Source organism: Rana temporaria, chromosome 3 (genome assembly GCF_905171775.1).
Source record: "Rana temporaria chromosome 3, aRanTem1.1, whole genome shotgun sequence".
Lineage (NCBI taxonomy): Eukaryota > Metazoa > Chordata > Amphibia > Anura > Ranidae > Rana > Rana temporaria.
In genome coordinates this window covers 74,825,564-74,848,013 of record NC_053491.1, presented here as the reverse complement: position 1 = coordinate 74,848,013, position 22,450 = coordinate 74,825,564, and the positions used below count along the sequence as shown (strand labels likewise).

Here is a 22,450-nt window from a genome sequence, read left to right as displayed (position 1 = left end):
GTTCATTACTGGGTAAACCATGAATATCACACAGAGCAGGGAATGTAAGGATGTTATTAGTAGGGATGCACCGATTATCGGCGGCCGATACATATCGGCCGAAAATAGCCTTTTTGGGTCCCTGCCGAAACACAGCAAAATTGCCGATAATAAAGCTGTGGGTGAAACCATTTTTTACCAGAGGGGGGCAATGTTCCTATGCACACGCAGATCCACACTTTGGCCGCCAGACCTGTACATAGCGCGAGCAGCGGCAGTGGCACTGTACAAATTGTGTGCCGACTGCCGATCGCGCTCCACCGTGTCCTCCTAGCTCCTATTTCTTACATTTTGGACTCCCCCTATGGGGGAGTCTCTTGGTGTAGTCCAGCGGCGTGAGCGGCGTGACGTCACGGCCTGGAGGCGAGGGAGGCTTTGGAGCGCGCAGGGAGCTGTGTCGGACGGAGCCTGTGAGTGTGAACCTACGAGGAACCTTGCAGTGTACTCAGTTAAAAAAGTAAGCAAACAGCACACAACCTATAAGAAATTAAGTTTTACAAACTGTGTTCATGTTAAATGGCTAGTTCCGGGGGGGGGGGCGGATCTTGTGGGGTAAGTGGTTAACTGACCAGATAAAAAAAAAAAATGATCTACCATTTTTTCACAGTGGCACAGTGAGGCTGCAATTGATATTTTTTTTGGTAGTCAGATAAGGCAAGCATGGCTCAATAACACAAACGTTTTTTTTAAAAAAACGTTTGTGTGTTATTGAGCCATGCTTGCCTTATCTGACTACCAAAAAAAACATTAATTGCCGCCTCACTGTGCCATCACATACAGCCAATGTGCCCATCAAACGCAGCCACTGTGCTATCACATGCAGCCACTGTGCCATCAAACGCAGCCACTGTGCCATCAAACGCAGCCACTGTGCCATCAAACGCAGCCACTGTGCCATCAAACGCAGCCACTGTGCCATCAAACGCAGCCACTGTGCCATCAAACGCAGCCACTATAACCATTAATTATTGCCACTGCCAGTTTGCCCCATCAATTGCCGCCAGTGTGCCCATCAATTGCCGCCAGTGTGCCCATCAATTGCCGCCACTGTGCCCATCAAATGCAGCCACTGTGCTATCACATGCAGCCACTGTGCCAACACACGTCGCCACTGTGCCCATCAAACGCAGCCACTGTGCCATCAAACGCAGCCACTGTGCCATCAAACGCAGCCACTATAACCATTATTATTGCCACTGCCAGTTTGCCCCATCAATTGCCGCCAGTGTGCCCATCAATTGCCGCCACTGTGCCCATCACACGCAGCCACTGTGCCCATCACACGCAGCCACTGTGCCATCCCACGCAGCCACTGTGCCATCCCACGCAGCCACTGTGCCATCCCACGCAGCCACTATGCCACTGCCAACACACGCAGCCACTGTGCCCATCAAACGCAGCCACTGTGCCATCACATGCAGCCACTGTGCCAACACACATCGCCACTGTGCCAAAAAAAATGAAATAGGGGGAAAACAAAGAAAAGTCATTTTCGGTTTCGGTTTCGGTTTCGGACTGAATTTTTTTTTTATTTCGGTTTCGTTTCGGTTCTGAAATTTCCATTTCGGTGCATCCCTAGTTATTAGTAGAAGCTATATTATGGATTCTATTGTAACCCATAGAGGAGATTCAAATGTCGCATGGTACTTGGACAATTGTGCTTTTTGCGCTGCATGATAATATGAAGTAAAGTTAGGAAGGCCTAGTCCACCTTTAGATTTATCGAGAAAAAGTGAAGCTTTGGAAATACGTGGTTTTGTATTACCCCATATAAAGGACATAACTCTGTGTTAAAGAAGTCTCAAAAAATAAGATGGAATTTGGATGGGAAGTACCCTAAAAAGATAAAGGAATTTCGATAAAATAGACATTTTCACAGCATTAATTCTACCAAACCAAGATAGAGGAAGTGAAGACCAATTTTTCATTAAACTTGTGACTTTTTTCAATAGTGGCAAATAATTCGCTTTAAACAGGTCTAAGATTGAGGGTGTGAGTTGAATACCCAAATATGGCATGTAGTGTGTGACCCAGTTGAATTGTAATGATGCTTGAGCTCTATGTAGTTCGGTCCACAGTGCTGTGCCTTTAAAATGTGTGGCAGAGAGGTGGTAGTGCGCTGTGTGCTGGATAGTGAGGTGTTTGGCGGCCCCATTTTGGAAGAAAACGGCCTGGCCGCAGTCTCCTTATGATTCCCAGCTTTTATTTTTAGTTTGGGGCCCCGCAGGACCATATTACCGGCTCAGACGTGTTCCTGGACGTAAGCAGCAGCATAGTTTCAGAAGCCGCTGTAGCTTTCAGTCCTCCGGTGTGACTAGCTCAGGCATCCGCACATGCACCCCGTATGTAAAAGTTTTTATGTGAAAAACAATAAAAAATAATTAAAACAAAACCATTCCAACTTTTCCAACTATTCTCACTTCTTCAATTTTTTCTTACGGATTTACACAGTTTCCACAGTTACTCTAGCCACTCCACCCAGTAACTCCGCCCACTCCGGTTGTAGACTACTGGTGGAGGCAAGAACACTTCACACAATTTCCCCAGAAATTGTAGCTTTTCTAGTTCCAGTTACAATACGTGAATTCCATGGATTTACATCGCTTCCATGCTTTCCTCACATGCCCACCATGAGTGATCCAACTTCCCGGGCATGCTATTCAAAATCTCTACTGCTATTGGCTGCACGCTCTGTCTATTCTGGCTTATTAATTCCTTATTGGTCGCTCTCGCCACCCGCTGTCGTACTCTTGCTGTCAATTGGCTAGCAGACGACTTTCGCCCTTACTTACTCCAATGCCTGTTGTGGATTTGTGTAAGCTCACCCACCAGGCAGAGACACTTTCACACAGAAGAGCCTTGAAACCCCTGATTAAGCAACTATAAGAAAAAAATATCTATTATAGATGGAGATTCCCAGCATGCCTGATAGCTAAAAATCAAGGAATATCAGCCACTTTGCGATTTCCAGATGATCTGAAGGAATTTTGCAGTAAAACGGATTTACCAACTATTAACCTAGAACAGGGCTCAAAATTTCAAGTCCTGAGCTACTCGCCAGGCCTAAGAGTTACTCGCCACTAGTTGCCCCGCCCCTAAACACCCTTATAAGTCATCATATTTTATCCAGATCATATACGGGTATGCCATGATTGCAAATGCCCCCAGCTCTCTCACTAATGCTGCCCCAGCTCTCTCACTAATACTGCCCCAGCTCTCTCACTAATGCTGCCCCAGCTCTCTCACTAGTACCCCCCCAGCTCTCTCACTAATACACCCCCAGCTCTCTCACTAATACCCCCAGCTCTCTCACTAATACCCCCCAGCTCTCTCACCAATACCCCCCCAGCTCTCTCACCAATACCCCCCCAGCTGTCTCACTAATACCCCCCCAGCTGTCTCACTAATACCCCCCCAGCTGTCTCACTAATACCCCCCACCTCTCTCACCAATGCCCCCCCAGTGCTCTCAATAATACCACCTGTTCTCTCAATAATACCCTCCTGCTCTCTCAATAATACCCCCCAGGTCTCTCAATAATACCCCCCAGGTCTCTCAATAATACCCCCCAGGTCTCTCAATAATACCCCCCAGGTCTCTCAACAATACCCCCCCAGGTCTCTCAACAATACCCCCCCAGGTCTCTCAACAATACCCCCCCAGGTCTCTCAACAATACCCCCCAGCGTCTCTCAATAATACCCAACCAGGTCTCACGAATACCCCCCCCCCCAGCAGCTCTGTCACCTCTTGCAAATATAGAATGCAGCGGGCACCATGCTGTTTGTTTTTTGTTTTCTCCAGCACAGTGCCGCTGACAGAGCTACGACTGTGGTGACTGTAGCACAGAGCCGAGGAGAAGTTTCACAGCACTTCACTCGGCTCCATGCTACAGTCCCGACAGGCAGAGAAAGAAGGCACCTTGGACTGGAACAGCAATGTGGGCGGTTGCGGCGGCGCGTCGGGACACCCACCAGCAAATGTGGGGCATATGCCTGGCGCTCACACAAAAAAAGCTGCAAATAAAAAACATGACACAGGGGCTGCAGGATTTCTTACCAGGGGAGCCGCTGAGACCAGGGCAGAAAGCGGGGAGCAGGAGCGGAGGGCGGAGCTGTCCAGAAAAGTGTGCGATCCGTGTCTGTATTGAGGAGGGGTGAGAGCAGACATTGCTAGCAAGCCAGGATGGTTGGGGGTTATCCCCTCAGCATCCACCGAGCACCTCTTCTCCTCCCTCAGCAGCATCCTGGCTGCTTCTGCCTTCTTCACTCGCCCTACCTAAATATCCACTCGCCAAATGCTAGCAGGCGAGTGGAATTTTTGAGGGCTGACCTAGAAAATTGGGCAAAGAAACCTTCAGAATAGGAAAAGCTCAAGAATCAGTCATGGAATAGGGCCTAGTGGTCCTAAAGTTTAAAATAAGAAAAGTAGAATAAGCAATGGGCTAGCAGGCAGGGAGTGGTTAGGCTGTTGAGAAACAATTTTGCTCAAGGAAGGGGGGGGGGGTGTTTGGGCGGGGAGGACCTTGCAGGAAAAATGGCACCTCTAAAGATAGTTACATATAACATCAGAGGGTTAAACAGTCCTAATAAGAGGTATCAAATATTGCAGGAATTGAAAAATTGGTCATCAAATATTGTTTTTTTTTTACAGGAAACTCATTTAAGTGGTCATCCAGGGTCAGACTGAACTCTAAAAATGTTCCAACATGGTTTCACGGATACTCCCCCAATAAGATCTAAAGGCATAGCAATAGGATTTGACAGCAATATCCCTTTCGTTTTAAAAGCTATCAAGTCGGACTCCGAAGGGAGGTATCCATTTATTAAAGGCTCCCTGTTTAATAAAATCTATACATTAGTTAACATATACTGCCCTAACACCCATCCCTGTCTTTTCTTTGGAAAAGTATTAAATAAATTGGAAAAGTTCAGGGAAGGGGGGGCGATTATGGCAGGGGATCTTAATTTTGTGTTCGATCCAGCCCTGGATACCCAACCTCTTTCTCTACACTCAGAAGGAAAGTACCTTAAGGTAATTAAAAGAAAATTACACCAGCAACAACTAGTGGAGGTATAGAGAGTTTTAGACCCTAAGGGAAGGGACTTTACATATTACTCTCAGGTACACTCCACCTATTTGAGAATTGACTATATCTCCCTAGACCATCAGCTCATGGAAGGGCTATTGAAGGTAGAGGTGAAATCAGTAACCCTCTCGGATAATGCCCCGGTTATGGCCAATCTGGATTTAGAGGACATACCGGATAGGCAGAGATCCTGGAGGATAGATGAATCTCTTCTATATGACCATAATGTTTTTGATGCTTTAGCAATGGAGTTTAATCTATTTTTTGAAGAAAACCATATAGAAAACATTGCACCATCTACATTGTGGGAAACCCATAAAGTATTCATGAGAGGGAGATTAATAGCAGAAGGGGCAAAGAGAAGGAAGATGTGGGTAGCACAAAAAAAATGATTTTTCAGGAAATTCAGGAGCTGGAGCGGATGCATAAAGCGTCAAATGACGGTAAAATAATGGGGGAACCAACAGGAAAGCGGGAAGCTCTGAGGAACTTGTTGGAGCAGCATACAAAAACAGTGTTTCTGAAATCGGCTAAAAGACAATATGAATTCGGTAATAAACCTGGGTGACTGTTGGCGGGGGTAATTAAACCTAGACGGAACCGGAACTATATCGCAAAAATAAAGGATAAAAGGGGATTGCTGAAACACTCAACCAGAGATATTAGTAAAAACTTTTTAGAGTACTATGAATCACTATATAAAGTAAGCAGTAGTCAAGATTGTGATGATAAACAAAATAAGAAAAATAAAATTGAACAGTATCTTCTGGAGATTGAGCTATCAGCTATATCAAAAGAAGATTCAAGTAAACTGGATAGTGAGATTACTAAGGAAGAGATTCACCAGGCAATTAAGAATAGCAAGAGCGGGAAGAGTCCAGGGCCGGACGGGCATACATCCCTATATTTAAAAAAAAAATCTTGGACGTCTTATTTTCATCTTTATATGAATTCTATCGGGGGAGGAATGAGGATATGTAAGGAAGCTTTGGGGGCTCATATAACAATGTTGCCAAACTGTTGTAATTCCTACACGTTCACCTGATTTGGATGTAAATACCCTCAAATTGAAGCTGAAAGCCTGCAGTTAAAGCACATCTTGTTTGTTTCATTTCAAATCCATTGTGGTGGTGTATAGAGCCAAAAAGATTAGAATTGTGACGATGTCCCAATATTTATGGACCTGACTGTACATAGTACAGAATTCAGCCAGAATGCGGAGTTCAGAGACACTCTACTTAAATAGAGTAGAATTCAGGAGTGCGCTACATACATAGTACAGAGTTCAGGGGTGCGCTATGTATTGAGTGCAGAGTTCAGGAGTGCAGTATGTACAGACTGCATGGTTAAGAAGTGCGCTATATACAGAGTGCATGGATTAGGCGTGTGCAGGGTTCAACTCTTTTTTCCACTTGACACCCTTCCTTGACTCTGACCTCTGGACACTTTTTCCTTCGCAGCGCTCATCTCTCTTCCCCCATCCTCCTAAAAGCTTCCTCGAATCTCACCTACCCAGCATGGCTTTAGTACCTTCGTTCAGTGTAGGTAGCTCCACTTCTCTCACTTTTAAGAAGTTCATTGGTCGGCATATGTGCACAGTACAGCTTACTACGTGATGCTCCATCCCATACTGTACCTGCATCTCCCCTGTTCCCGCCATAAGTGCAGGGCCACAGAGAGGAAAACCATTCTTGCAAACACACAAGGCTTCTGCTGTTACAAGTGACAATGGTGAGCGGAGGGTGAGAGCTGAAGGTGGCGTAAAAAAAAGCCCTGGGTGTGAGGACGACAGGACATGGCCATGTTTTACATGTGATTTAGAACCTTTGCGCTACAATGGTTGTAGGGTGAGAATCTTCTTTTGATACTGCATTGATCTGTAAATTTGAATTTGCAGAGAACTGCGACATGCATGGGCATTTTTTCCAATAATTTGTCAATTTTTATTTTGAATTGAAATGTAAGTAAAGAAATCAAAGTCACTCACCCACCTTCACTAACCAGCTCACTGTTGTCTGACTGCTTGCATGAAATAATCTTCTCTACCAACTGGTTGTAGCTGCAGTTACTGACTGCCTTTACAACTTCAGAAATCTGAGAGATGAAAAGTGTAATCATAATTAGAAAACGTACTGAAACTGTACAGAGACTCAATGTGTGATTCACATTCACTGATAAACTTGAGGTGACAGAGCATGAAAGTAAAAATTATGCAAAAAAAAAAAAAAAAAACCTGCTGGAAAACATTCCATTATTTTTTTTATTTTTTTAAATGTCTAAGTTTGAAAAAGAGATTGCCTTTCACCTACTGTTGTGCCTAAAGAAAGTGTACAATCACAAGAAATGTTTCACAATTTATGCATCTCATTATGTTATTTGGTATTGAGATTATAGATATTTAGAAAATCCTATTTTTAAACTAAGTTTAGATAGAAAAAATAAATAAAAAAAATCAGTCAGAAGGCTGCATATACATTTCTTGGGCTTCATGAGCATCACGGGAGCCATGTTACCTATGGTGGTCACATATGCAAAGACAGGCATGAAGAGGCAAAGTTAGGATTTAGTCTGCCCTTTATCATGCTTTACTATTGGACCTTCAACATGATGGGTGGTCTCAATGGCCAATAATGAGGTGTGAGAGAAAGGTGTGACCTTCCTCTAATATCTGCATATTACAGCTTTCATAGTTATGGGGTTTCTAAATTTCACTCTTATTGGACATCATAACCGTGGATTTTTTTCCGACGGATTGTTCACTCAAACTTGTCTTGCATACACACCGTCAAACGAATGTTGTCGGAAATTGCGAACATCAAGAACGCGGTCACGTACAACACTACGACGAGCCGAGAAAAATTAAGTTCAACAATTCCGAGAATTCGTCAAATTGAATCCGAGCATGCGTAGGATTTTTGTGTGTCGAACTGGCTACAGACGATAGGAATTTCCGACAAGAACTTTTGTTGTCGGAAAAAAGAAAAGGTTCAAGCAAGCTCCTGAGCTTGCCTTCTTTTCAGTGCCAGAACCTCATGCAAAATATGAATGGATGAAAACGCAACTTACCTGAATTCTGCCCTCCTGTGGGCATTAAGCAGGTACATAGATATTGTATATGTTTTAGCTACATAATATCCATCATAATACATTCTGTGGTGGTTGTGATTTATTCAATATTGAATTTCAAATTTATCATTTTCATTCATATTGTAATTCTATAATGGCTTTGCACTATACGATTCCATTATATATAAACAGTTTACAGTATAATGCATTTACACTTAACGTGTTACTACCCAGGACCCTGCATATATTTTAGTAAATATAAATTGCTAAATACCTATTTTTAATCCACAGTTAGAACAGTCTTGTGACTTCTATCAGTGTCTGGTTACAGCTTGTAGAAGGAGATTTCATTCTCCTATGATTGCCCAATGAGAATACAGGGCCCCTGACCCTCTGTCTGGACAGTGCTGATTGGCCCAGTGCTGATAACCTGCATCCTCCCAAGAAAAATAACTCTTGCAATATACACCAAACTAAGTATGTGCATCCTGTCCCTTGACACAGGATTTGACTAACAGCAGCCAATGGCTCCCACTGCCTCATCAATGCCTGTGAGAGTGGGGAGAAGAGGAGATAGCCGCTACAGATGGGCACAGCTCTAGATTGATACAGTACTCAGGTAAGTATAAAGGTCGTACACACAATCGTATTTTCCAACAATTGTGTGATGGCAGGGCCGAATGGCTTCCCTGTGGGAATCGCCAGCCTCTTTAAAGGGTATGGGGGGACGCACGCACGCCCATCGTGTCACTGAGGAGCCGATGTGCGTGCCGCAATGTCTGCTGGGCACCCGCGATCACTCCTGACAGAGCCAGAACGGGATGTGTGTGTGTGTGTATATACACACACACACACATCCCCGTTTTGGCAGGGGAGAGGAAACAGATCGTGTGTTCCTAGTAAACAGGAACAACAATCGGTCTCCTCCTCCAGGCAGTCCCATCCCCCCTACAGTTAGAACACACAGAGGGAACACATTTAACCCCTTGATATCCCCCTAGTGTTAACCCCTTCCCTGCCAATGACATTTATACAGTAATCAGTGGATATTTTGTAGCTCTAAACGCTGTATAAATGTCAATGGTCCCACAAAAGTGTCAAAAGTGTCCGATCTGTCCGCCGCAAAGTCGCAGTCCCGATAAAAATCGCAGATCACCGCCATTACTAGTAAAAAAATAAAATAATAAAAATTCTTATAAATCTATCCCCTATTTTGTAGACACGATAACTTTTGCGCAAACCAATCAATATACGCTTACTGCGATATTTTTTTACCAAAAAAGCGTTCAGTAAATGAAAGCGGTGTGGATGAAGGTCATGATCTACCTTCCTCCATTCACCGAAGGTCTCGTATTCAGTGAAACGAATACAAGAAGTTTTGGCCGAGGTGGAGAGTGAGTGACCGACTATCAGTTGCAACGCCAGCTGGAACTGCATTTTTTCAGTGCTGGATGTTTGGCACTTACTGTAGTGTACCCGTTTAACATGCATAATGGTCATGAATACCCCAAAATTGTCTGCTTTACAAGAAAATAACTTTGCATCCCTAGGGTGCCTAGTCTCTGTCAGAGGACCTAGGGAGCGACATTAAAGTGGATGTAAAGGCAGGTTTTTTACCTTAATGCATTCTCTGCATTAAGGTGAAAAAAAAACTTTCAACGGTCAGCTTATCCCCAGCCCCCCCGCCCAAATACTTAAATGAGCCCAAGCACAATACAGCGATGTGCCTGAGAGCAGCAGCACTGCTCTCTCTCTTCTCACATGCTCAGAGGCAGCAGCGGGTCATTTGCTCCTGTTGTCAATTAAATCCTCCGGAGGAAGTGGGGCGGGCCAAGCAGCCCTGTGTATGTCAACAGACACACATAGCCCGGCTCGGTAGAGAGCTTGCACAATCGTCCCATACCAAGTGGCTTGCTATTGGTGCACTCAGGAGGTAGGATGAGCCAAGAGCACCGGCAGAGGACACCAGAAGAGGAGGTTTTAGATCTGCTCTGTGCAAAACAATTGCAAAGATCAGGTGCATATAACATTTTTTATTATTAATAAATACCTTTACAGTCACTTTAACTGCTTGCCGACCAGCCGCCGGCAGGTCGGCTCGGCTGCGCGAGATCACATAGCTATACGTCATCTCGCGAATCAGCCAATAAGGGTGCGTGAGTGCGCGGCGCCGGAGGCGCGCACCCCCTTTTGCCCCTGGTCCCGACGCGCGTGTCCGGTGGGCGTGATCACCCACGAATGCTCGTTACAGAGCGAGAACCGGGAGCTGTGTGTGTAAACACACAGCTCCCGGTCCTGTCAGGGGGAGAAATGCCTGATCGTCTGTTCATACAATGTATGAACAGCGATCAGTCATTTCCCCAAGTCATTCCCACCCCCCCTACAGTTAGAACACACAGGGAACATAATTAACCCCTTCCTCGCCCCCTAGTGTTAACCCCTTCCCTGCCAGTGGCATTTTTATAGTATTCAATGCATTTTTATAGCACTGATCGCTATAAAAATGCCAATGGTCTTAAAAATGTGTCAAAAGTGTCCGCCATAAGGTCGCAGTACAGATAAAAATTGCTGATCGCCGCCATTACTAGTAAAAAAAAAAATCTTAATAAAATTGCCATAAAACTATGCCCTATTTTGTAGACGCTATAACTTTTGCGCAAACCAATCAATAAACGCTTATTGCGATTTTTTTTTTTACAAAAAATATGTAGAAGAATACGTATCGGCCTAAACTGAGGAAAAAAAAAAGTTTTTTATATATTTTTGGGGATATTTATTACAGCAAAAAGTAAAAAAAAAATATATTTTTTTTTTCAAAATTATCGCTCTATTTTTGTTTATAGCACAAAAAATAAAAACCACAGAGGTGATCAAATACCACCAAAAGGAAGCTATATTTGTGGGGGGGGAAAAGGACGCCGATTTTGTTTGGGACCCATGTCGCACGACCGCGCAATTGTCAGTTAGAGCGACGCAGTGCCGAATCGCAAAAAGTGGCCCGGTCATTGACCAGCAATATGGTTCGGGGCTGAAGACAAAGACAGCATCTTTAGTACAGAAAATCTTCCACATCAGTAAGACCGACCTAAGCAGTGCCTCCACAAGTTCTCAGACATGAGACTGATATGGAAATTACTCTCATTACAAGAAAATAACACGTTTTGGGCTTTCATTACCTTTTGAAAATATGATGCAGGATGAATATCACAGTAGAGATATGGAATAGCAATTTTCAATAAAAAACACTATTATTAGAAGTCTAAGCAGATATTCACAAATATGCATGACCTTGTCCTTGTCTCTTCACGTATGACAGCATACAGAATAAAATACACTGCCATGTCCATTAACACTTCTAGAATTATATTTAAAAGGTTTGTAAGTGTGATTAACCACTTCAGCCCCAGAAGAATTGGCTGTCCAATGACCGGGCCATTTTTTGCGATATGGCACAGTGTCACTTTAACTCACAATTGCGCAGTTGTGCAACGCTATACCCAAACAAAATTGATGTTTTTTACCACAAATAGAGCTTTTTTTTTGGTGGTATTTGATCATCTCTGCGATTTTAATTTTTTGCGCTATAAACAAAAAAAGAGCGTAAATTTAGAAAAACACACAATATTTTTTACTTTTTACTATAATAAATAACCCCAATTAAAAAAAAAAAAAAAAGCAAATCTTTTCTCAGTTTAAGCCAATATGTATTCTTATACATGTTTTTGGTAATAAAAATCGCAATAAGCATATGTTGATTGGTTTGCGCAAAAGTTATAGCGTCTACAAAATAGGGGATAGATTTATATATTTTTTTATTTTTATTTTTTTACTGGTAATGGGAGCGATCTGTGATTTTTTATCGGTACTGCGACATTATGGCAGACACATCTGACACTTTTGACACATTTTTGGGACTATTGGCATTTATACAGCGATCAGTGTTAAAAAATGCACTAATTACTGTAAAAATGTAATTGGCAGAGAAAGTGGTTAACACTAGGGGGCAATCAAGGGGTTAACTGTGTTCCCTAATGTGTTTCTAACTGTAGGGGGAGGGGACTGACATATAGGAAATGATAGATCATGGTTCCTAGCTATTAGAAACTCACAATCTGTCTTTCCTCACTAAACAGGCTTACCTATAGGTAGTGGAATTATCTCCTAAACGTGTACGTGTATATTTCCTGTACACTGCGTCAATGTCATTGGTGCATGAACTGTGAAGAAACGTATCTCCATGCCGTTTCTTCACTCGAATGTGCAGTGACTGAAGGCTCCCGCGCGCATGCGTGGGCGTGCCGTCAGGCGGCTCCAGCCAGTCACAGAGCCCGAGTCCGCAGCCCCGGAAGGAAGAGGGCAGGAGATGGATGGGGACACCGTGGGCTTCGTTTGCAGTTAAGTGGCACATAATGGGCTAGGACACGATGCACACTAGCCCATTATGCTTTTACTTTGCAGGGAAACAAAGAACCATCAGGGTTTACTTCCTCTTTAAAGGAAGATGTTTATTAATGAGGACACAGTAACTGAAATTATCCAGCTAAACAAATTAGCAAGCCATGATGCCCTGCTTTATCAGTTAGGCCCCTTTCACTCTTGTACCACTTGTCCAGCTACTTGGGACTGCAAAGTTACATGACAAGTTGTACCCTCATGATTTTAAATAAATTACATTCATATCTGTAGGACTTCAGGGTAGTCCCTGTACTACTTTGGTCTGACTGTGATGCAAGTTGAGGTCCATAGACCTCAAGTTTACACATGCATTCCCTGAAATTGCGGCGAAGTCACATTAGTGTGAAAGGGGCCTTACCTGGCACTTCTATTCTGTACTAGTGCCTCTAGAAATTTCTGCTAACAAAAAAAGCTTTCAAATAAAGCCATAAAAAAATCTGTATCAAACCATTTCTGTTTCTTTTCAGTTATTTTGGAAATGACTCAAAACTTAAAGCAAACATACCTCTGGATCCACTAGCCAGCCATGGTAAAGTGGTATATCAAGAAGATCAAACACAATGCATTCAGGAGTGTATTCAAAAACCCTCACTCCAGTGAACTTCACATTGACATCAAGACCAGTCTGTAATTTATGTAGAATAGCCATGGCATCACTCATATTCTGTAACAAAAAAAAAAGATAAATGCATGAAAGCTCATATATATGAGTATATATCATTTATACTGTATTTTCTCATGATGCAGGCTCTGTGGCTCATAAGCCATCCAGCCAAACTCTGTCACTTTGGGGATGAAAATTATATAATAGCTGGAAATGTAACAAGTGCTACATATGTCCTTTAAAATATACCGGTCACAAATCAGTAAATCAAACCAAGCACCTGTTCTTTGTAAACCAGTATTATTTAGAACATATAAAAAATCGTTTCAATAGAACCAAGAACTATATCTGATCATGCACCAGTGGTGTTGATGTTTGAGCCAGTCTCGATGGGGTACAGGGAGAAAACCTGGCGATTGAATGAAACACTACTGGATGGTGAACAGAGAGCAGAGGATATACGGCAGAAAATGATAGAATACTTTGAAATAAATAAAACAGGAGAGATATCATGGGAAGCCCATAAAGTAGTTATACGGGAGGCGTTAATAGCCCACGGATCAAGTAAAAAAAAAAAAAGGAAGGAGATAGAGGAACTATTAAAAAAAATACATGAAGCAGAGAGAAAACATAAAAAGAATTTCGATCTTAGAGAGGCGGAGTAATTGGAAACTTTAAGAACGGAACTTGGTAATTTCCTAGATAGAAAGGTAAAAGATAAATGTAGATTATTTGCAAATAAATCATACAAACAAGGGAATAAGTGTGGCAAATTACTAGCTAGACAGTTAAAAAACCAACAAGAATTATCCCATGTCCATAACATCCGAGTGAATAATAAGCAGATAAAAGACACAAAAAATATAGCTGCGGAATTCCAACGCTTTTATACTGGTCTATATGACATGATATGATATGAAGAAAAAGAATTAAGAGAATATATCAGGGAGTCCAAACTACCATCCCTGCCAGGGGATGTGGTGGAGGAATTAGAAGAACGGATCACCAGAGAGGAAAATTAAAAGAGCAATAGAGGACCTCCCAGGTGGGAAGAGCCTAGGACCAGATGGCCTAAATAATGCATATTATAAAAAACATATGGATATAGTAATTACATCACTTTATAATTATTTTAATAAGATCAAAGTTGGAAATCCACTACTCTCAGAAGCATTACTGGCATTTGTGAAATCATGAAAAAAAACGGGGAAGGACCCAGAATATTGCTCAAGTTATAGACATATTTCCCTCCTAAATACAGATACAAAATTATTTTCCAAAATATTAGCAAATGGATTAAAGGAGAAGGTAACAAAAATAGTACACATAGATCAGACTGCATTTATGATGGGGAGGGAAACAAAAGACAACACAATATGATCACTTAACCAGTTGCCGACAAGCCGCAGTTATACGGCGGCAGGTCGGCTCCCCTGCGCGAAATCACGTAGCTATACGTCACGCGCGTGGCCGGCTAGGGGGAGCGTTCCCGACGATCAGATTTGTTTTAGAACTGATCAATCTCCAGGCCCAGGCCTGGACCTGGTGATCACTCCTGGTCAATGACATCCTTCCCCTGTCTCTGTAACTGTAAACATTGACAGGGGAAGTGATGTTCTCTCCCTCGTGTCAGTCTTCTCGTTCCAGACCGAGATTAGAGAACATCTAAAAGTGAGTTGCACAACACTACGCTGACACCAGGTCACATAGGCACACAATTCACCCCTCGATCACCCCCCCCCCAATTAACCCCTTCACCACCTGTCACTGTGTCACCCAGTACAGCAATCAGATTTTTTTTTTTATCGCTGTACTAGTGTCAATAGTGACTAAAATAAGTGCTAGGGTAATTAGTCTTAGGCCCTGATAGGTCTAGGGACCCCCCTAACCCCCCCAATAAAGGTTTAACCCCTTGGTTACCCCCTGTCACCAGTGATCACAGTATAAGTGTCACGGGTGACGCAGTTTAGCTAGTTTATATTTTACAGCGTCAAGGCACCCGCCATATTTTTCCCAATAAAGGTTTAACCACCTGATCGCCCAGCGGGTGATCAAAGTTTGATTTTAGCGCCAGATAGGGTCTGCGTCACCCTAGGCAGCGTCAGATTAGTGCCAGTAGCTCGAACACCCACGCACGCACCATACACCTCCCTTAGTGGTATAGTATCTGAACGGATCGATACCTGATCTGATCAGATCTATACTAGCGTCCCCTGCAGTTTAGGGTTCCCAAAAACGCATGGTTAGCGGGATCAGCCCAGATACCTGCTAGCACCTGCGTTTAGCCCCTTTGCCCAACCCAGCCCACCCAAGTGCAGTATCGATAGATCACTGTCACAAAACACATAACTTCAGTGTTCGCAGAGTCAGGCATGATCTCTGCGATCGCTAACAGTTTTTTGGTAGCGTTTGACAGTCAGGTGCTTTTTTACCTTTGAATCTTACTAGTGTACCACTAAATTTAGAGCCCAAAATGGCAAATCAAAGGTACACTAGTGAAGAGGCCTACACGCTTCTGAGCCTGACAGATAGTGAAGAGGAGGTCACTCATCTGTCAGATTCTGGCTCAGAATACGATCCTGTAGACGACAGCAGCTCCCTGACAGATAGCTCTGACGACGGAGTTGTGGTCCCTGCTAGGGTCAGGCGTACCAGACCCCGATCTTCTGCTGTCGTTGAGGTGCAAGAACCGCAGGGCTCTCGTATGGAGCAGAGAAATATTAGCGCCGCTATTCCTTCTGGTGAACTGGCAAGCACCAACGGCCTAGTACACCCTGATCGTACATCCAGCACTGCAGTATCACGCGGTGACGTGTCGAGTCCCATGAGTGCAGTTCAAGCTGGTAAGCACAAGTAGTGTCCCGCTGCCACCAAGAAGACGACAAACACAGGCCCGTCATGCACATAGTGCCCTTCCTGCTGCATTCACCAATCCTGATTGGGTACCCACCACTTCTGCAGCACCCGTACTTCCCCCATTCACTGGCCAACTCGGAATTCAGGTGGAAACAGCTGATTTTACGTCACTTGATGTTTATTCGCCGTTTTTCACCAAAGATCTCTATAGATCTATTGTGGACCAAAGCAATTTGTATGCTGGTCAATACATCGCCGCTAATCCCCAGCTGACCCTTGCCAGAGATTGGAAACCAATTACGGTTTCCAAATTTAAAAACCTTCCTGGGCCTAGCCCTCCTCATGGGCATTACTAAAAAGAGTGAGTTGCGGTCATATTGGTCCACTGACCCAATTCACCATATGCCTGTGTTCTCTGCCTCCGTGACCAGGACACGATATGAGCAGATCTTACGGTTCATGCATTTCAGTGACAATGAACTCTGTGGTCCTCGGGTGTGGGACTTGGTGTCACCCTTATTCGTAAAGGGGTACCACTTGTACGTGGACAATTATTACATAAGCATGCCACTTTTTAGTCACCTTTTTGATTGTGGAATTGGCGCATGTGGCACCGTGCGACCTAATCGCCGGGGCTTCCCCCCAACGGCTTGTAGAATCCCATCTTACTCGGGGGGAGAGAGCCTGCTTGCAGTGTAATTTGTTAGCAGTGAAGTAGAGGGATTCACGGAATGTTTTCGTTCTGTCCTTGCTTCACACAGACACGGCAGTCCAAATTCCTACGGCGACTGGTTTTGTGGAGAAACCCCTCTGTATCCACAAGTACAACCTTAACATGGGAGGGGTGGACCTCAATGACCAGTTGTTGGCGCCGTACCTAATTGCCCGTAAGGCCAGACGCTGGTACAAAAAGGTGTCTGTATATTTATTTCAATTGGCTTTGCTGAACGCTCATGTGCTATACAGAGCTTCAGGACGGACTGGATCCATCCTTAAATTCCAGGAAGAGATATTCAGAGCCCTTCTGTTTCCAGACGGTGCCCTTGCCCAACTTCCCAACGCAAATGCAGTGAGCCGGCTGTATGAAAGACATTTTCCTTTTGTCCTCTCTGGTACCCCTACCCAAAGAACCCCCCAAAGAAGATGTCGTGTCTGCAGCAAATGCGGATTTAGGTGTGACACCCACTTTTATTGTCCCTCCTGTCCTGACCAACCTGATCTCTGCATTGGTGAATGTTTCAAACGCTACCACACGCTACTTGAGTTTTAGCGTAGGGTACAGCACCACACAGTCCTAAGCACACTAACACAGGGTCTCGGAAGATGTGATGGCCATCACATTTTGAGAGACCATAATCTGCAATGTTCAGTTTACAGTTTTTTTTAAGTGAAAAAAATAAATAAAAAAAAACTCACACAAAAAAATATAAATTAAAAAAATCCCAAAATAGTTGTGGTTCTATTTTTCTCCTCTCTCTCTATTGTTCTATCTTATGTTCACTCTCTACTGTCCACTCACTATTGTTCTATATCTATTGTTCTCTCTATTTTTACTATGTTTTATTGTATTTGCTATGCGCAGGTATGGTATGCTATACTGTAATGTTTGTTTTATTGTTAACCATCATTTGCTTAGCAGGTACGCCATTCAGTTGCAGCGCAGATTTATTTAGCTTGACAGCAACAGCGTTTGCTCCCAGAATACATAAAGCCGTGACTCCAACGCTGTAGGTGGTGATTTCCCCCCCACAATTAAAAAAAAGAGCATATATGCTGAAGCATGGGGGCATTAGGGGCGGAGGAGCGAGTTTGCCCCTAATGCCACGTTTATACGGTCAAAATTCCGACAGAGGCTGGCCCGTGGAAAAGTTTAATCGTGCGTACGAGGCATTACTTTTTTTTGCGGAGGATGCCCCCATGCTCCGGCATATATATATATATATATATATATATATATATTTTAGGCACAGGTTGCGTTAAAAAATGTTTTATTTTTTACTGGGGTTTTTTTTGGTATTTGCTTTGCAGGTATGGTATTGGTAAGGTCTTACTGTTAAAATGTAATGTTACTTTGTTTTAATGTTAACCATCATTTGCTTAGCAGGTACGCCAATTCAGTTGCAGCACGGATTTATTTAGCTTGAAAGCAACAGCGTTTGCTCCCACGATACATAAAGCCGCGACTCCAACGCTATTGGAGGTAACACCACCACAGTTAAAAAAAAATAGCATATATGCCGAAGTATGGGGGCATTAGGGGCAGAGGAGGGATTGTGCTCCTAATGTCGCGTACATACGGTCGAAATTCCGACGGAGGCTTGCCCGTGGAAAAGTCAGACCGTGTGTATGCACCATTACTTTTTATGCCGCGTACATACGGTCGAAATTCCGACAGAGGCTTGCGCGTGGAAAAGTCCGACCGTGTGTGTGCGGCATTACTTTTTTGCGGGAGGATGCCCCTATGCTTCGGCATATATAAATGGTGTATGTATGCCCATCAATACAGGGAGTGCAGAATTATTAGGCAAGTTGTATTTTTGAGGATTAATTTTATTATTGAACAACAACCATGTTCTCAATGAACCCAAAAAACTCATTAATATTAAAGCTGAATATTTTTGGAAGTAGTTTTTAGTTTGTTTTTAGTTTTAGCTATTTTAGGGGGATATCTGTGTGTACAGGTGACTATTACTGTGCATAATTATTAGGCAACTTAACAAAAAATATATATATACCCATTTCAATTATTTATTTTTACCAGTGAAACCAATATAACATCTCAACATTCACAAATATACATTTCTGACATTCAAAAACAAAACAAAAACAAATCAGTGACCAATATAGCCACCTTTCTTTGCAAGGACACTCAGAAGCCTGCCATCCATGGATTCTGTCAGTGTTTTGATCTGTTCACCATCAACATTGCGTGCAGCAGCAACCACAGCCTCCCAGACACTGTTCAGAGAGGTGTACTGTTTTCCCTCCTTGTAAATCTCACATTTGATGATGGACCACAGGTTCTCAATGGGGTTCAGATCAGGTGAACAAGGAGGCCATGTCATTAGTTTTTCTTCTTTTATACCCTTTCTTGCCAGCCACGCTGTGGAGTACTTGGACGCGTGTGCTGGAGCATTGTCCTGCATGAAAATCATGTTTTTCTTGAAGGATGCAGACTTCTTCCTATACCACTGCTTGAAGAAGGTGTCTTCCAGAAACTGGCAGTAGGACTGGGAGTTGAGCTTGACTCCATCCTCAACCCGAAAACGCCCCACAAGCTCATCTTTGATGATACCAGCCCAAACCAGTACTCCACCTCCACCTTGCTGGCGTCTGAGTCGGACTGGAGCTCTCTGCCCTTTACCAATCCAGCCACGGGCCCATCCATCTGGCCCATCAAGACTCACTCTCATTTCATCAGTCCATAAAACCTTAGAAAAATCAGTCTTGAGATATTTCTTGGCCCAGTCTTGACGTTTCAGCTTGTGTGTCTTGTTCAGTGGTGGTCGTCTTTCAGCCTTTCTTACCTTGGCCATGTCTCTGAGTATTGCACACCTTGTGCTTTTGGGCACTCCAGTGATGTTGCAGCTCTGAAATATGGCCAAACTGGTGGCAAGTGGCATCTTGGCAGCTGCACGCTTGACTTTTCTCAGTTCATGGGCAGTTATTTTGCGCCTTGGTTTTTCCACACGCTTCTTGCGACCCTGTTGACTATTTTGAATGAAACGCTTGATTGTTCGATGATCACGCTTCAGAAGCTTTGCAATTTTAAGAGTGCTGCATCCCTCTGCAAGATATCTCACTATTTTTGACTTTTCTGAGCCTGTCAAGTCCTTCTTTTGACCCATTTTGCCAAAGGAAAGGAAGTTGCCTAATAATTATGCACACCTGATATAGGGTGTTGATGTCATTAGACCACACACCTTCTCATTACAGAGATGCACATCACCTAATATGCTTAATTGGTAGTAGGCTTTCGAGCCTATACAGCTTGGAGTAAGACAACATGCATAAAGAGGATGATGTGGTCCAAATACTCATTTGCCTAATAATTCTGCACTCCCTGTAGAAGTGAGTGGATGAAGGGAGGTATTCTAATGGTGGGCATACCCACCGATCAATCTCTTTTTTTCGTTCAGCTAACAGGCTGCATGAAAGGCAAACACAAGCGTCGGTCTGGCGTCATATGTAAACAGCAATTGTACCATGCATGTGAGGTATCACCGCAAAGGTCAGATCGAGGGCAGTATTTTTAGCAGTAGACCTCCTCTGTAAATCTAATGTGGTAACCTGTAGAGGCTTTTAGAAATGTATGTAGTTTGTCGCCACTGTGCGTTTGTGCGAAATTTTAAAGCATGTCGGGTTTGGTATCTTTGTACTCGGCCTAAGATCATCTTTTTTATTTCATCAAACATTTGGGCAATATAGTGTGTTTTAGTGCATTAAAATAAAATAAAGTGTGTTTTTGCCCAAAAAAATGTGTTTGAAAAAATCGCTGCGCAGATACTGCGTGGAAAAAAAATGCAACACACACCATTTTAATCTGTAGGGCCTTTGCTTTAAAAAAATATATAATGTTTGGGGGTTCAACGCAATTTTCTTGCAAAAAAATGTTTTTTTTCATGTAAACAAAAAGTGTCAGAAATGGCTTTGTCTTCAAGTGGTTAGAAGAGTGGGTGATGTGTGATATAAGCTTCTAAATGTTGTGCATAAAATGCCAGGACAATTCAAAACCCCCCCAAATGACCCCATTTTGGAAAGTAGACGCCCCAAGACATTTGCTGAGAGGCATGTCGAGTCCATGGAATATTTTATATTTTGACACAAATTGCGGGGGAAAAAAATGTTTTTTTTTTTGCACAAAGTTGTCACTAAATGATATATTGCTCAGACATGCCATGGGCATATGTGGAATTACACCCCATAATACATTCTATTACTTCTCCTGAGTACAGGGATAGTACATGTGTGAGACTTTTTGAGAGCCTAGCCGCGTACACCCTTAGAAAGCCTGAAGGCGGTGCTTGGTTTTCGGGGTCACGTACGCGGTTAGGCTCCCAAAAAGTATCCCTGTACTCAGGATAAGCAGTAGAATGTATTTTGGGGTGTAATTCCACATATGCCCATGGCATGTTTGAGCAATATATAATTTAGTGTGCAAAAAAAAAAAAAAAGGTTTGTCATATTCCAGCAACTGGTGGCAAAATATAAAATATTCCATGGACTCAACATGCCTCAGAAAATAGCTTGGGGTGTCTACTTTCCAAAATGGGGTCATTTGGGGAGGTTTGTGCAATCTTGGCATTTTATGGCCTTCAAAACTGTGATAGGTAGTGAGGAGTGAAATAAAAAATGTATGCCCTTAGAAATCACATATGTGGTATCCCCGTACTCAGGAGAAGCAGCATAATGTATTTTGGGGTGTAATTCCACATATGCTCATGGCAAAACATCAAATATTTCATGGACTCAACATGCCTCTCAGCAAATAGCTTGGGGTGTCTACTTTCCAAAACGGGGTCATTTGGGGGGGGGGGGGTTGTGCTATTTGGGCATTTTATGGGCTTCAAAACTGTCATAGGTAGTGAGGAGTAAAATCAAAAATTTGCTCCCTTAGAAATCCTAAAGGCGGTGCTTGGTTTTTGGGGCCCCGTACGCAGCTAGGCTCCCAAGAAATCCCACACATGTGGTATCCCCGTACTCAGGAGAAGTAGCAAAATGTATTTTGGGGTGCAATTCCACATATAACCATGGCATGTGTGAGCAATATATCATTTAGCTACAACTTTTTGCATTTTTTTTTTTGTCATTATTCAATCACTTGGTACAAAAAAAATTAAATATTCAGTGGGCTCAACATGCCCCTCAGCAATTTCCTTGGGGTGTCTACTTTACAAAATTGGGTCATTTGTGGGGGTTTTGTACTGCCCTGCCATTTTAGCACCTCAAGAAATGAGATAGGCAGTCTAAAACTAAAAGCTGTGTAAATTCCAGAAAATGTACCCTAGTTTGTAGACACTATGGGGCATATCCACGTACATCGGCGCATACCTAGACCGGCGTAGCACATCTCATTTACGTTACGCCGGCTCAACTTAGAGAGGCAAGTACCGTATCCTCATAGTATTTGCGCCCAAATGTGCGCCGGCGCAACGTAAATTCCGAGGCGTAAGCCGGCGTAATTGAAAGTGGGAAGGACGTGGGCGTGTTCCATTGAAATGAGCCGTGACCCCATGCAAATGAAGGGCCGGCCGGACTGCGCATGACGCTGACTATGGTCAGAGCCTCTCTGCGCATGCTCAGAACTCGGCCCGGCGCAATCAGTGAGATAGGAATTAGGCC

General features: G+C 43.3%; 1 protein-coding gene across 2 annotated transcripts in view; it reads right to left on the bottom strand.

Annotated features, from left to right (window-relative positions):
* The window catches only part of MINDY2 (MINDY lysine 48 deubiquitinase 2), a 149,858-nt gene that overhangs the window by 77,475 nt on the left and 49,933 nt on the right, over positions 1–22,450 (bottom strand). The window contains exons 4-5 of one of the 2 annotated variants that reach the window (XM_040342765.1): positions 13,154–13,312; positions 7,119–7,221 (exon numbers count right to left, since the gene is read on the bottom strand). In XM_040342765.1, the coding sequence (XP_040198699.1) occupies positions 7,119–7,221; positions 13,154–13,312 (262 nt within the window). The remainder of the gene's footprint in view (positions 1–7,118; positions 7,222–13,153; positions 13,313–22,450) is intronic. The other variant, XM_040342766.1, reaches the window with a different exon arrangement.